This window comes from Podarcis cretensis (genome assembly GCF_951804945.1).
Source record: "Podarcis cretensis genome assembly, chromosome: 15".
In the NCBI taxonomy this organism is placed as follows: domain Eukaryota; kingdom Metazoa; phylum Chordata; class Lepidosauria; order Squamata; family Lacertidae; genus Podarcis; species Podarcis cretensis.
Window position 1 is genome coordinate 16,484,010 of NC_137185.1, and position 13,237 is coordinate 16,497,246.

Here is a 13,237-nt window from a genome sequence, read left to right on the forward strand (position 1 = left end):
CTCTGTGGTTTAACCCACAGTGCCACCCACGTCCCTTAAAAAAAAGAAAAGGTCCTGCCAATACAGAGAAGGGATTTCTGTGATTCAGAGGAAGGCTGTTCCAGGAAGGAGAACATCAAAGCAAGTTGTCCATGGAAGTGCAAGACATCAGCACAGCTGTTTCTTGCAGTACAGAACTAAAACTGAAAGCAATGGATGGCTTAATTTGTCAGTTTTGTTTCCTCTCAGTTTCTCATTTCTCCAGCCTTATGTTTGGTTTTCTACATCCATTTGCGGTTTGTTTGGTGTGTGTTTTTAGTGTCAACAGCCTAGTCCTGTGGAACCCTCTGCCAGGGAAGAACCAGCAGGCTAATTCTTTTCCAAATTTTAAATGCTTGATAAAAATGTGTCTATTTTGCCAGGCATACACAGGCAATTATAAAGACGGTGTTCCACAATACATAACTGGTTTCTGATTTTCAGTTTTCCACATATTTTATATTGTTATTTTGTCCTGTGTGAGTGTCTGGAGGCGGTTGGAGGATGGATGGCGGCTAACAGATTGAGGTTGAATCCTGACAAGACAGAAGTACTGTTTTTGGGGGACAGGAGGTGGGCAGGTGTGGAGGACTCTCTGGTCCTGAATGGGGTAACTGTGCCCCTGAAGGACCAGGTGCGCAGCCTGGGAGTCATTCTGGACTCACAGCTGTCCATGGAGGTGCAGGTCAATTCTGTGTCCAGGGCAGCTGTCTACCAGCTCTATCTGGTACACAGGCTGAGACCCTACCTGCCTGCAGATTGTCTTGCCAGAGTGGTGCATGGACTACTGCAATGCACTATATGTGGGGCTACCTTTGAAGGTGACCCGGAAACTACAACTAATCCAGAATGCAGCAGCTAGACTGATGACTGGGAGCGGCCCCAGAGACCATATAACACTGGTCTTGAAAGAGCTACACTGGCTCCCAGTACATTTCTGAGCACAATTCAAAGTGTTGATGCTGACCTTTAAAGCCGCAAATGGCCTCGGTGCAGTAAACTGGAAGGAGCATCTCCACCTCCATCGTTCTGCCCAGACACTGAGGTCCAGTGCCGAGGGGCTTCTGGTGGTTCCCTCGCTACAAGAAGCCAAGTTACAGGGAACCAGGCAGAGGGCCTTCTCGGTAGTGGCACCCGCCCTGTGGAACACCCTCCCACCAGATGTCAAAGAGAAAAATAACTACCAAACTTTTAGAAGACATCTGAAGGCAGCCCTGTTTAGGGAAGCTTTTAATGTTTAATAGGTTATTGTATTTTAATGTTCTGTTGGAAGCCACCCAGAGTGGCTGGGGAAACCCAGCCAGATGGGCGGGGTATTAATAATAATAATAATAATAATAATAATAATAATAATAATAATAATTTATTGTTGTTATTATTATTATTTATTATTATTATTATTATCATTATTACTGTGGATTTGGAAAAGGATGAGAAAAGGGCAAGCCTAATGATAATGGAGGCTGATGAATGAGGCAAATTTCACAGGAAGAACCTTTCATGAGAAGGAGGGCTGTTTCTACACACACTGACGTCCTGCAATACAGAGGCAGGATGCCATGGAAAGGGTGCATCACTGGGGGCTTTTGAGTTTACGAAAAGGTAATGGATGATCATAAGGAGGCAACAGTTTGTGTATGGAAATGATTATTCCACTGCATTGCAGAAGTTTGAAGTAGATGGCCCTTTGTGTTCTTCGCAACTCTGCAATTCTATAACTTAATGAAAGTGAGTTCCTGCAGAAGTGAGTTCCATAGTTGAACTATGTCCTGCGTGGAGAAGTACTTCCAATTATCTGTGCGAATCGTCCAACACTCAGCATCGTTGGATTTCAACCAGTTCTAGTCTAGTTCTAGTTCTAGAGAGGAAGGAAATTTTTCTCTTCTTGCCCTGCATCAGTTTATAAACATCTATCATGACACCTCTTCCTCGTCTTTTTTCTAAATTAAAAGAACAAGAATGCTGCAACCTTTCTGTATAGGGGAGCCCCTCCATCCCCATTACCTTTTCATGAACTCAAAAGCCCCAAGTGATGCTCCCTTTCCATGGCATCCTGCCTCTGTGTGGTAGGACGTCAGTGTGTGTAGAAACAGCCCTCCTTCTCATGAAAGGTTCTTCCTGTGGAATTTGCCTCATTCTCCATCAGCCTCCTTTGGTCTGTGCATCTCTTGATTGCACCCAACTTCCTCTTTCTGCTAACCATGGACTGATTTGCCCCCCTGACATCCTCTCCTCAATTCTGGAAATGGAAACTCTGAATGTTTCTTATCTCCCACCCCCCCATCCCACTTGGTGACTTCAGTCCTGAAGGTGGAGAGCAGGATCTCTAAAGAGGAGAAGGGTATGGTCTAGGAAGGGTGCCTGAGGACCAGATAGTCCTGAGGAGCCACCTTCAGACCCCAGGCCTGATGTTCTCCACTCCTGTTTTCAAATGCAAGGGCCTCAGTGTAAAGATAAGAGGGGGTAACCCTCCAGTCAAGTGGATGATGTTGTCTCTTGTGATACCCATATGTTTCTTTTTATGAATTTTGTATATGAATTTCAATACCGGTTTTTCCCTCCACCTCTTATAGCTGGGGTGAATACATTTCCCTGCTGAACGAAGCATTCCAAGAAGATTTTCCCAAAGAATACTCTGAAGGATTATTTCCGCTCCATCAGCAGATGTAACCTGCCTTCTGTTGTGTAGGTTTTGGATTCTGGGCAAAAGCCAAGGGCCCAGTTGAGTGTGAGGGAAAATACGATAAGAGGAGGCAGCAGAGAGATGAGGGAAATTATGAGGTCAGGGTGAAATGGATAAATTGTCACCTCACAGCAGAGATTGGCTACAACTTCCCACTAGTTGTGGAGAAATCTGACAATTTCAGCTTCTCTCAGTTTTGCGTTTATTTATATTTTTAAAAGTCTGAATGGAATCTTGTAGACATTCGGGTGCGTGTTTTCCTCAAATTTTGCATTTTTGTAAGGAATTTCCTCCTAATGAATTGCATACTTATACTTATATATTATTTTCTCTCTCTCTCTCTCTCTCTGTGTGTGTGTGTGTGTATGCATGCATATATATATATATATATATATATATATATATATATATATAATGCATTGCAATTTTGTACTGCAAAATTCAGGGACGTGGGACTCATGAAGACAAGTTGTGTTCTGATGAACGTATTGGCTTGGGAAGCTGGAATTTGAGTGCCCACTTTAAAAGTACAAGTAGAACCAATTTCTGCCTCATCTCTACAGCCTAGCACAGGCTGGGCCTGATGTAGGAGATGAACTGCCCACCTGTTTCTCCCAACCCAAAAGAAGTGAGGCTGTCAGGTTAAAGGAGAATGAAAAGGACACATTCAGTGCTACACAGTGAATGTCTGTTTCTCTTCTTGACAGGTTTATATTCAACAATGTATTCATTGTTAATGTATTCATCTTAATTTATATATTTAAAAACCATGTTTTGTTCAAACTCTTGGCTCTCTAAGTTTCCGTGTGCTGCTCTGGTTTGCCAGAAGCGGCTTAGTCATGCTGGCCAAATGACCCGGAAGCTGTACGCCAGCTCCCTTGGCCAATAAAGCGAGATGAGCGCTGCAACCCCAGAGTCAGTCACGACTGGACCTAATGGTCAGGGGTCCCTTTACCTTTACCTTAGCTTCTATATATCTTTTGTAGAGTTTCAGTTTTGTCCCCAGCAAAATTTGAGGAGGTGGTGGGAGCTGAATTGTGATTTAGAAATTGAAGAAGAGGCTTGGAACAGACTGCAGACAAATCACCAATCATTCTCCCACGTCTTGGAGAGGACATCCCTCTGGAGGGACATTTTTTTTTTTTTTATAAATATTTATTGAAGTTTTTTAAATAAATACAAAATGCAAAAATGATAAACAATATAACATGAATCATAACACATTTTTTCAAAACTTCTTGGGACTCCCTCACGTCTCCCGCTCCCACTTACATCATTATAACCTTTTTCCAGCAATTTATCATCGTGTTTACATTCTTAAATCTCGTTCAATTAATTTAATCTAATAATTCTCCAGAAATTTTATATTTTCCTCAATCTCACTTATCGTCAAATTCAAATCTAATTCAATGGTAGGCAGTTATTTATGATCTAGCATCCTTCTTAGTCTTCTGCCAAATTACAATACTTTTGTAAATAAATCTTGAATTTCTTCCAGTCTTCTTCAACCCTCTCTTCTCCCAGGTCTCGAATTCTACCAGTCATCTCGGCCAGTTGCATATAGTCCATCAGCAGCATCTGCCACTCTTCCAGTGTGGGTAGATCTTGAGTTTTCCAACTCTTAGCGATGAGTATCCTTGCTGCCGTTGTTGCATACATAAAAAATGTTCGGTCCTTCTTTAACACCTTCTGGCCGACAATGCCCAGAAGGAAGGCCTCTGGTTTCTTAGTGAAGGTATACTTAAATACCTTTTTCAACTCATTATATATCATTTCCCAGAAGGCCTTCACTCTAGGGCAAGTCCACCAGAGGTGAAAGAATGTTCCTTCATGTACCTTTTTCAACTCATTATATATCATTTCCCAGAAGGCCTTCACTCTAGGGCAAGTCCACCAGAGGTGAAAGAATGTTCCTTCATGTTCTTTACATTTCCAACATTTATTATCAGACAAATGGTATATTTTGGCAAGTTTAACTGGGGTCATGTAAGTTTGGCAAGTTTAACTGGGGTCCATGACCCCCTCTGGAGGGACATATTAACGCATGTGGTGGGAGTGTCCAACAGTAGAAAAGTTCTGGAAAAACGTATCTGGAAATATCATTGATTACAGGGCAGACAATCTCCCTGACCCCAGGACTGGCTCCACCTAATTTATATCGTCACAATACATTGCAGATTAGAAACAAAGAATTCCTAACACACCTATTAATCACTGCAAGAACAACTATTGCCAAGACATGGAAAGCATGACAATTATTATCTATGGGCCAATGTTATAATGCAATTTGGCAAAGAGCATTGCTGGAAAAAACTGACACAAAAATTAAAAGTAGCCAATATAAAGAAATAACTTCCCTAAATGACTTCATCACCAGGGTTTGTTTACATGGAGGACAGGCTTTCTCTGGGCTTTATTGATCATTTGTTCTTGTTTGTTTCTGGGGAGGTTATAACCTCCTTCCTTGGAGGTCTTTAAACAGAAGTTAGATCGCTGTCTGTTAGAGATTCTTTAGCTGACATTCCTGCATTGCAGGGGCTTGGGCCAGAAGACCTTTGGGGTCTCTTCCAAATCTACAATTCTATGATTCAGAATTGTGCTCGGATCTTCTTCTGCTTGGATGTTCCTTGTTGAATTCTCATGATGGGCATCTGGCTGGCCAGGGTGTGAGCAGGAAGCTGGACTAGATGGGGCACCAGATCCATCAGGCTCTTCTCATGTTCTTGCTGAAGCTGCCTTGTGCCCTTGGTCTTCTTCAAAGCAAAATGTGCCTGCTTCTCAGACGCACCCAGGGCAAAAGGGAAGAGAAAACTGAAAAGGGCCTACCCGCTTCTCCTTTTTCCACTCTTCTCCTTCCTTGGCTTTTGAGGACCATTGTCTGGTTATGTAGGGCCAGGAACCAAAGGCACTTCAATGAAACTGCTTTGTCATGGTGGCGTCTTAGATTTCCTCTGGGGATATATTTAGCCACATGACACAAACCATGGCAGGGGCAGAAGAGAGGGGGAAGCCGGCTGTGACCCATGAAAAAGGGATCTTGCATCAGTTCTTGGTGGCTTCCTTGCTCTCTGGCACTTGAAATAGTAATCCCTTGAGACTTCCCTCTCTGGGGAGAGGGATCCACTCTGTCCCGTGATGGCCCTCTTGCCAAGGCTCGACTCAGCTGGAAGTTGGCATGAGTCATTTATTTCCTCCTGCCTCCATGGGTACCTTGAACACCATAGCCATGGATCAGCACCCCCCCTTCAATCTGCCACAAGCAAAATGGGTGTGGGATTCAGGCAAGTGCTATTCAATACAAACAAGTGCAAAGTGATGCATGTTGGAGCAAAAAATATTTATTTCACATAAATGCTCATGGAATGTGAACTGGAGGGGAAGGACTAGAAGCGAGACCTTGGGCTTAGAGGACGTAGTTTCATGAACCTGTGGTCGTAGAGTGTAGCAGCTGTGGAAAAGGGAAAATCCATGCTAGGCATCATTGGGAAAAGAATTGAGAATAAACCTGCAGAGATGATAACGCCATTTTACAAATCTATGGTGCAGCCACAGTTGGAATGCTGTGTGCAGTTCTGGTCCCCTCACCTCCAAAAGGATATTGTGGAGTTGGAAAAGGTAGAGAGAAGGGCACCAAAAGTGATCATGGGGATGGAGGGGCTCTGTTATGTACTAACCTTGAGTCCTAGAACAATAGGCAAGTAGGATCCTAGAATGCAACAACTGATTGGCTTGCAGGAAAAGACCAATCAGAATCAGCCAATCAGACGGGACTCATTGTGTAAATAATGTATAGTAAAAGCCTGAGGTTTGGAGGGCAATTCAATCACTGTTTTACAAGCTGCAATAAAGAGTATGAAATCACTACAGGACTCTGAGTATATTTCAGGCTCCTCTATGCATTAGGGTTGCAGTGTTCGAGTCTGTTTAGAGAAAGGGCATGTAAGAGGCTAAATGACTGGTGCATGGCATGGGCAAGTGGAAAGTGGGACATTTTCCTTCCTCTCTCATAAGAACACAACAGGTTGACACCCAATGATGCTGAATGTTAGACAGTTTTGAAGGATAAATGGAAGTTCTTCTCCACCCAGCACATAGTTCAACTATGGAACTCGCTTCTGCAGGTGGCAGGTATGGCAACCCAACTTAGATGGCTTTAAAAAAGGATAAGGCAAATTCTTGGAGGATAAGGCTCTCAATGACTACCAGCCATGATGGCTCTGCTCTCCCTCCACAGCCGGAGGCAGCAATGCTTCTGAATACTAGTTGCTGGAAAGACAGGAGGGGAGAATGCTCTCGTGCTGAGGTCTTGCGGGCTTCCCATTGGGGCATCTAGTCTGCCACTGTCAGAACAGGGTGCTGGACCAGATGGACTACTGGCTTGCTCCGGTAGGGCTATTTTGAGGTTGTTATATCCGTCAACCAATCTCACCTCTTGTAATGAGAACAAACACTCAGAAGGAAAATGCTTTGGGAGAATTGAAGACTGGTTTGATCAGCAGCCAGAAGATTCATCTGGTCCAGCATCTGGATTCCAGCTGTGGCTACAAGATGCCTCTATTGCACAAGCACAGCATGAAGGCAAGAGCTTCCTCCTTTCCTTCATCTGTGAACTTCACTGGGGAAGTGTTGGGGGGGGGAGGTGGCTTGTGAGGTCCCGCACCATGGGGAGATGGTCGTTTGGATTAAAACTGCAAGCTGAAAAACTATGAAATGGTGTTCTGAGTTGGCTTTTTGCGGCTCTAAAAAGTGTTATTGGCTGCTGGATCAGGTGAAAAGTGAGCCCTCTAAGTCCAATATCCTCCTTTTCTCACAGTGGCTGATCAGAAGTCTCTTCTTCTGCAAGAAGAGATTCTGACTGAGCATTTGGAATAACTTTCTGATGGTAAGAGAAGTTTGCCAGTGCAACAGACTCCCTGGGAAAGTGGCGGACTCCCCTTCATTGGAGACTTTTGGGCAGAGGCTGGGGGTCCGCCTTTGCTGTGATCCCTGCATTGCAGGAGTGTGGCCCTTGGGGTCCCTTCCAGCTCTGCAATTCTCTGATTCATCTGGGAAGCTCATAAGCAGAACCTGAGTACCGTTGCCTGATCTGAATCAGTCTCTGGTTGCCACATCTAGGTCCATATACCTGGTTTTTCTAGAACTTTCCTGATATTTCCGAAACTTCTGAGGTGTCCATTTATACAGAGATGTGAGCAGATGTTAAGGAGTCAGAGCTGCATCAGAAAAGGGGCTCTTTAATCCTCTTTTGGGGAAAGCCCAGCAGAGGGGACCCTGGCAGGTGCCTTGTGATGTCCCCACATCCTGGCTCCAGGCCTTTTAGGGCAGCGTTGCTCCCCTTACCTACTTAGTGCGTGCGGTAACGATTTATCACCTTCTTCTGCTTCCTCTTGCGTCCATTGATTTCCTCAACCCTTCTCACGTAACTTCCTTTTCTGCTAGCGGCAGAATCAGTTGCCCCATGACCAACTCTGGAGGATGAAACTCTGGTGTTTCCACCTCCACGGACTCACACAGACACTCACTCTTTCCACTGCGACAGTGTCCAGAACCCTATATAAAGAGAGACTTGGTGGACAGGAAGGTAGAGAGCAGCGAAGCAGCACAGGGAGACTTTGAGAGACGATCCTCAGCATCTCCAGAAGACATGAAGGTCTCCGTAGCTGGCCTCACCTTCCTCCTCCTCCTCCTTGTCTCCTTGTCTCTGATTGTCGCTGCCCAACGTGAGTTAAACCTCTTCTGCTTGTATATCTCGAACTCAGAACTTTAAAATGAGGGACAGAAACCCTTTTAAAAATAGGGGGAGAATCATGGGTGATAAAATTTGAAATGAGGGATATCATTTGGCAGAGGGTTGTTGTCATTATTATTACTTAATTAAACTTATTAGTCCCTTTAATTTTTACAAAAGGAACTCAAAGTGACTTACAACAAAGCATACACAGCACATCCATTCAAACCAGCATAAAACAAAACGGGGAGGGGCATAAACTTAGTCACTTAAAAAAACAACAACCTAAAAATAACTTACAGCAATGAATGAATAAAACATGCGTTAAAACCAGCATGAAACAAAAATAATAATAATCTAAAATACATTCAGATTTTTAAAAGGCAGATTTTAAACATCCTACCCACACAAAAAAGCCATAGATAGCTATAAACCAAAAGCCTGATTAAATAGGAATGTGTTTGCCTGGTGGCTAAAGTTATGTAACTATATTAGCAGGCAAGCAGGAAGAGCACCCCACAAATGGGGAGATGCCACAGAAAAGGCCTGTTCTCCTGTTTTGCCACCTTCTGGATCTCCTGTGGAGTGGCCAATGCAATTTGGTGCAAGATGGCAATCATCCGTAGAAGAATTATGAACCTTTGACAGTTCATAAAGCTATTCTGGGACTTTGATCTATCCCATCCTCTTTCTCCAAAGAGCTCGAGGTGGTGTGCATTGGACCTGGGGGGATTTGAACCCTGGCCTCCCAGGTCCTACTCCCAACAACAACAACAACCCTGTAGGGTAGGTTAGATGGAGAGGCAGTAAACTGGCCCTCAATGTCACCCATTGAGATTCATGGCTGAGTGGGGATTTCAACCCTGGTCTCTCCCAGGTTCTACTCTGACACTCTGCTCACTACACTGCAGCTTACAATCATATGGTTAAAACTGACGCCTGCCTTTTGCAACTTCCAGGTGGTATCGACGCGTCTCCCTGCTGCCCCAGATACAACCCCAAACCGTTCCCAAGGAGCATCGTGAAGAGCTTTTTCCGCACCAGTTCACACTGCAACCGTCCTGCCATAGTGTAAGTTTTGGGACTGGGCAGATGCCAAGCGATCCGATGCCCAAGAGGGCATTTCTGTGTGGTCTACTTTTGAATCCAGGAGGCTGCCTTATACCAAGTCAGACCATTGGCTCATCTAGTTCAGTATTGCCTACACTGACTGGCAGCAGCTGCCCAAGTTTTCAGTTTCTGATCTCCCGCTCAGCTCAGCCATGCCCCTGGAACTTGAACCTAGGACCTTCTGCATGCAAGGCAAATGGTTTGTCTCTGAGCCAGGGCCCTTGATTTGCTGCATTTTTATTTTGCACTAAAATGTATGCCGTAGGTGAACAGACAAAGCTTTCTTTAGGCTTTAGGGGGCTCCTGTACTTTTAGTTAAAAGGGTCCTGTTTGCACACTCTACCCCTTCTTCTTGTTGATGGTGGCTTGGGGACTGAGTAGCTTCTCTGAATTGCTCCAATGTCCATTTTGTCTGGCCTTAATTACTGATTTTCTCACCCCCTTCATTTCAATAGTGGCAATTAGCTGTAAAAAAAATTGAAATGCAAAAGAAAAGAAAGAAATGCCATGAAATTAGTCATTAAAGCCCCTCAACCAACATTGGGGCAATTGAGGAGGAATTCATCACTAATCCCAAATCCGGAATTAATAAAAAGGAAGAAATGGGTAGAGCGTGTGAACAGGAAACTTTTAATTTATGCTACAGGATGGGAGCAAACCAGAGAAGTCTCACCTGTGACAGGTGTGGCTGGTTGTGGTTCTGCCTCCCTGCCAATCAAGGGCACGATCCATGGCAAACATGATCCTGTGGTCAGCTCCTAAAGTGTGAGGCAAGCTCCCATCTCTCCAAATGGCCACCAACTTGGATGGCTCTTTGAAAGGCACAAATTCATGGCTAACGATGGCTCCTAGCCACAATGGCTATGCTGTCCCTCTCCAGTCAGAGGCAGCAGTGCTTTTGAACCCCAGGAGGGGAAAAGGCTTTTGCGCACTGACCCTGCTTGTGAGTTTCCCATTGGGGGCATCTGCTTGACCAATGTGAGAACAGGATGCCAGACTAGATGGCATTCCTTGGGCCAGACCCAGCATGTTCTTCTGATGTTGTTATAAAACGCAGGAGCATCTCACAATGGAGAGAGCCAAGTGCAATAGAGAGGGACTCTGTAAACATCTGCTTCTTTCCTTGACAGGTTTGTATTCAGGAATGGTAGATCGGGCTGTGCTGACCCCAAGGCCGAGTGGGTGAAAAAACTTATGGCATCCCTTACACCAGAGTGAGAACAACCCACCTATCTGTCAACCATCTGCATCCCTGCCTCTGTCCTTCTGGTGCCAGCTGCAGATCTCTTGCTAGGAAGAGCTACCTCTGAGCCACAGCCTCATTCCACCTGTGCTCCTGCTGTTTCTCTGATTCCCACCCACCCAAGGGACCCACCATCGCCACCCAGGTTGAGGTCCCTCGGGGCCACTGCTCTCATCAAGCCATCCATTTCCAGAGAAGGGCTTTCTCAGCAAGAAGTGGTCAGAGGATGAGAAGATGCCCTTTCCTGACTAAATCACAGAATCGCAGGATGGTAGGCTTGGAAGGGACTCCAAGGGTGATCTGGTCCGACCCCTGCAATGCAGGAATCACAGCAAAGGAATCCTCTTCCTTGATACAAGTCTCCGTCTTTTGAAGAGCCTTTGGAAATAACTCTGTGGCTTTCAGGTATGGCTGAAAGTCAGGTTCATTACTAGGCCACAATATTTGCAGACATGAGGAAGTTTACACACACACACACACACACAGAGAGAGAGAGAGAGAGAGAGAGAGAGAGGCGGATTCTGAATGTTCAAATTCAGTTTGATTCTGAAAGATGGTGAAGGAAAACAAACACTATCCCTCCCCCTGCCACCCCAAAACATATTTTAGGACCAAACTCATGCTTTAGATAGATAGATAGATAGATAGATAGATAGATAGATAGATAGATAGATGATAGATAGATAGATAGATAGATAGATAGGGAGATAGATAGATAGTTTTGGGAACACATATTATGTGGCTGATAGAATACAGGGTATTATCTAGAGCTCCAAAATATCCAAAGTGCTTTCAGGATCACTGTCCTTCCTGGAGAGATACAGACTGGTCCATTGAATTCTCATCAAAGCACCAAACTCCCATTCCCAGAATTCCCTGGGGGAAGCCACAGCAGTAAAAGTGGTATAAGCTTAACTAAAATGAAATTTGGAGCAGGTTTTAGCTTTGGGGGGGGGGGGGTTGTGTTGCAAACTAGAGTCTTGCAAACTAGAGGTCTCTGCATGTGCATGCTCCCACTTTTGTGAATCCATTTCCATACCTGTTTGTATGTGTTTATTTATATATTTAAGTACTCCTCAAGCTCTTAGCGAGATTTAAGAATAGTGTGTTTCCTATTTATACTGTGTTGTTGTTTTTTTAAAAAAATATAATTTATTTCATTGTTTTATGAACCGCTTTGAGGTTTGTTTGTTTAAAAAAACCCAATCAAGCAGTATATGAATTTCATGGAAAAAGTATTTATACTGTGTTATTATAAGCTATCCTCACTATTTATTAATGCGTGTCTGCAAGTCGGGAATTCCTCAGCTCTCCTGCTGCCTTCCAAAAATAAAGATGCAATTTGGTTTTATCTCTGTCTCTTGCTGAGATTGTCTCTTCTCTGGGAATCTCAACGTGGAGTGGGCTGGAGGGTCCAAAAGGGGTGGCAGGGGGAGGGTTCCTGGAAAAAAGTCTCCCTCAACCTGATGGTGTCATTCAGATCTTTTGGACTCCAACTCCCATCAGCCCCAGCAGGCATGTTGATGGAAGTAGCAATCCTGCAATCACCAGGTTGGGGAGAGGTTCATAGGTGGCCTTGCAATCTCAGGTCTAATTCCAAGGTGTGTTGCTACCAGAAAAGCCTTCAGGGCTATCTGACTGATGGACGTGAAAGCCAATTCCTGGGCAGGCAGCAAATGTCACTCGCACCCAGGTCCGCCCTATAGGAGGAGCCTGGCAGCCTGTTCTCCCAGCAGCCAATCAGATGCCCCAGATGCCCCAAAGGGGGGCCCACAAGCAGGCTGTGAGGGTCAAAACCTTCTCCCAATCTTGTTCTCTGCCATTCTAAGCTAGACTGACTCTGTCCATGACGACTGCATTTAGGAAACAGAGCAACTTTAGGAGAGCCCTGCAGCAGCTAGACCAGGCCAGTCTGACCAGATGCCCCAAAGGGAAGCTCACAAGCAGAACCTGGGTGCAATAGCACTTGCCTAATTCTGTTCCCCAGCACCTGGTCTTAAGAGGTATACTATTGGTAGCCATTGATAGCTCTTCTCGTCTAATCCTCTTTGAAAGCCACCCTAGTTGGTATGGGCTCAGGACCACGATCTAAATCAGTGGCTCCCATGTTTTTTGGGCGGCCACTGCTCCCTTGGTTCCGTAAGCTCCTCCCCAGTGCCCCCCACCCTGTAAAAAGCTCAGAGTAGTAGTTTGAATGGCCCACTCAGGAAGATAATAGCACAATGAAATTCATAACTGCAATGAAAATTCAAAACAGTAATAACTAAGCTGTTTTATCTCAGCATATTATGAAAGAAAAGTTTGCAATGGGTATGCATTTTTGTGTATCTTTGAATAAGTATCAATAAATAAAATTTTAAAAAAACATGGACCTGTGGCTAGAAAGTGTGGGACTAAACATGTGTGGATAAGCTCCCCATATGGACATGGGGAGACCTTATTTACTAGGCTAAAT

General features: G+C 44.6%; 1 protein-coding gene across 1 annotated transcript; it reads left to right on the plus strand.

The window, feature by feature from the left end:
- Positions 1 to 8,220: 8,220 nt before the first annotated feature.
- LOC307204512 (C-C motif chemokine 5-like) lies at positions 8,221 to 11,277 on the plus strand. The gene is made up of 3 exons (XM_079956090.1): positions 8,221 to 8,421; positions 9,389 to 9,500; positions 10,670 to 11,277. Exons 1-3 carry the CDS (start codon positions 8,346 to 8,348, stop codon positions 10,755 to 10,757), a joined length of 276 nt encoding a protein of 91 aa, XP_079812216.1. The 5' UTR covers positions 8,221 to 8,345; the 3' UTR covers positions 10,758 to 11,277.
- Positions 11,278 to 13,237: the final 1,960 nt, after the last annotated feature.

Bases quoted from the DNA above. Each gene is read 5' to 3' on its own strand.
- LOC307204512 (XM_079956090.1), top strand. From the start codon at position 8,346: ATGAAGGTCTCCGTAGCTGGCCTCACCTTCCTCCTCCTCCTCCTTGTC. The intron at 8,422-9,388 runs GTGAGTTAAACC...TGCAACTTCCAG, and splicing joins TCTGATTGTCGCTGCCCAAC to GTGGTATCGACGCGTCTCCC. The intron at 9,501-10,669 runs GTAAGTTTTGGG...TTTCCTTGACAG, and splicing joins TGCAACCGTCCTGCCATAGT to GTTTGTATTCAGGAATGGTA.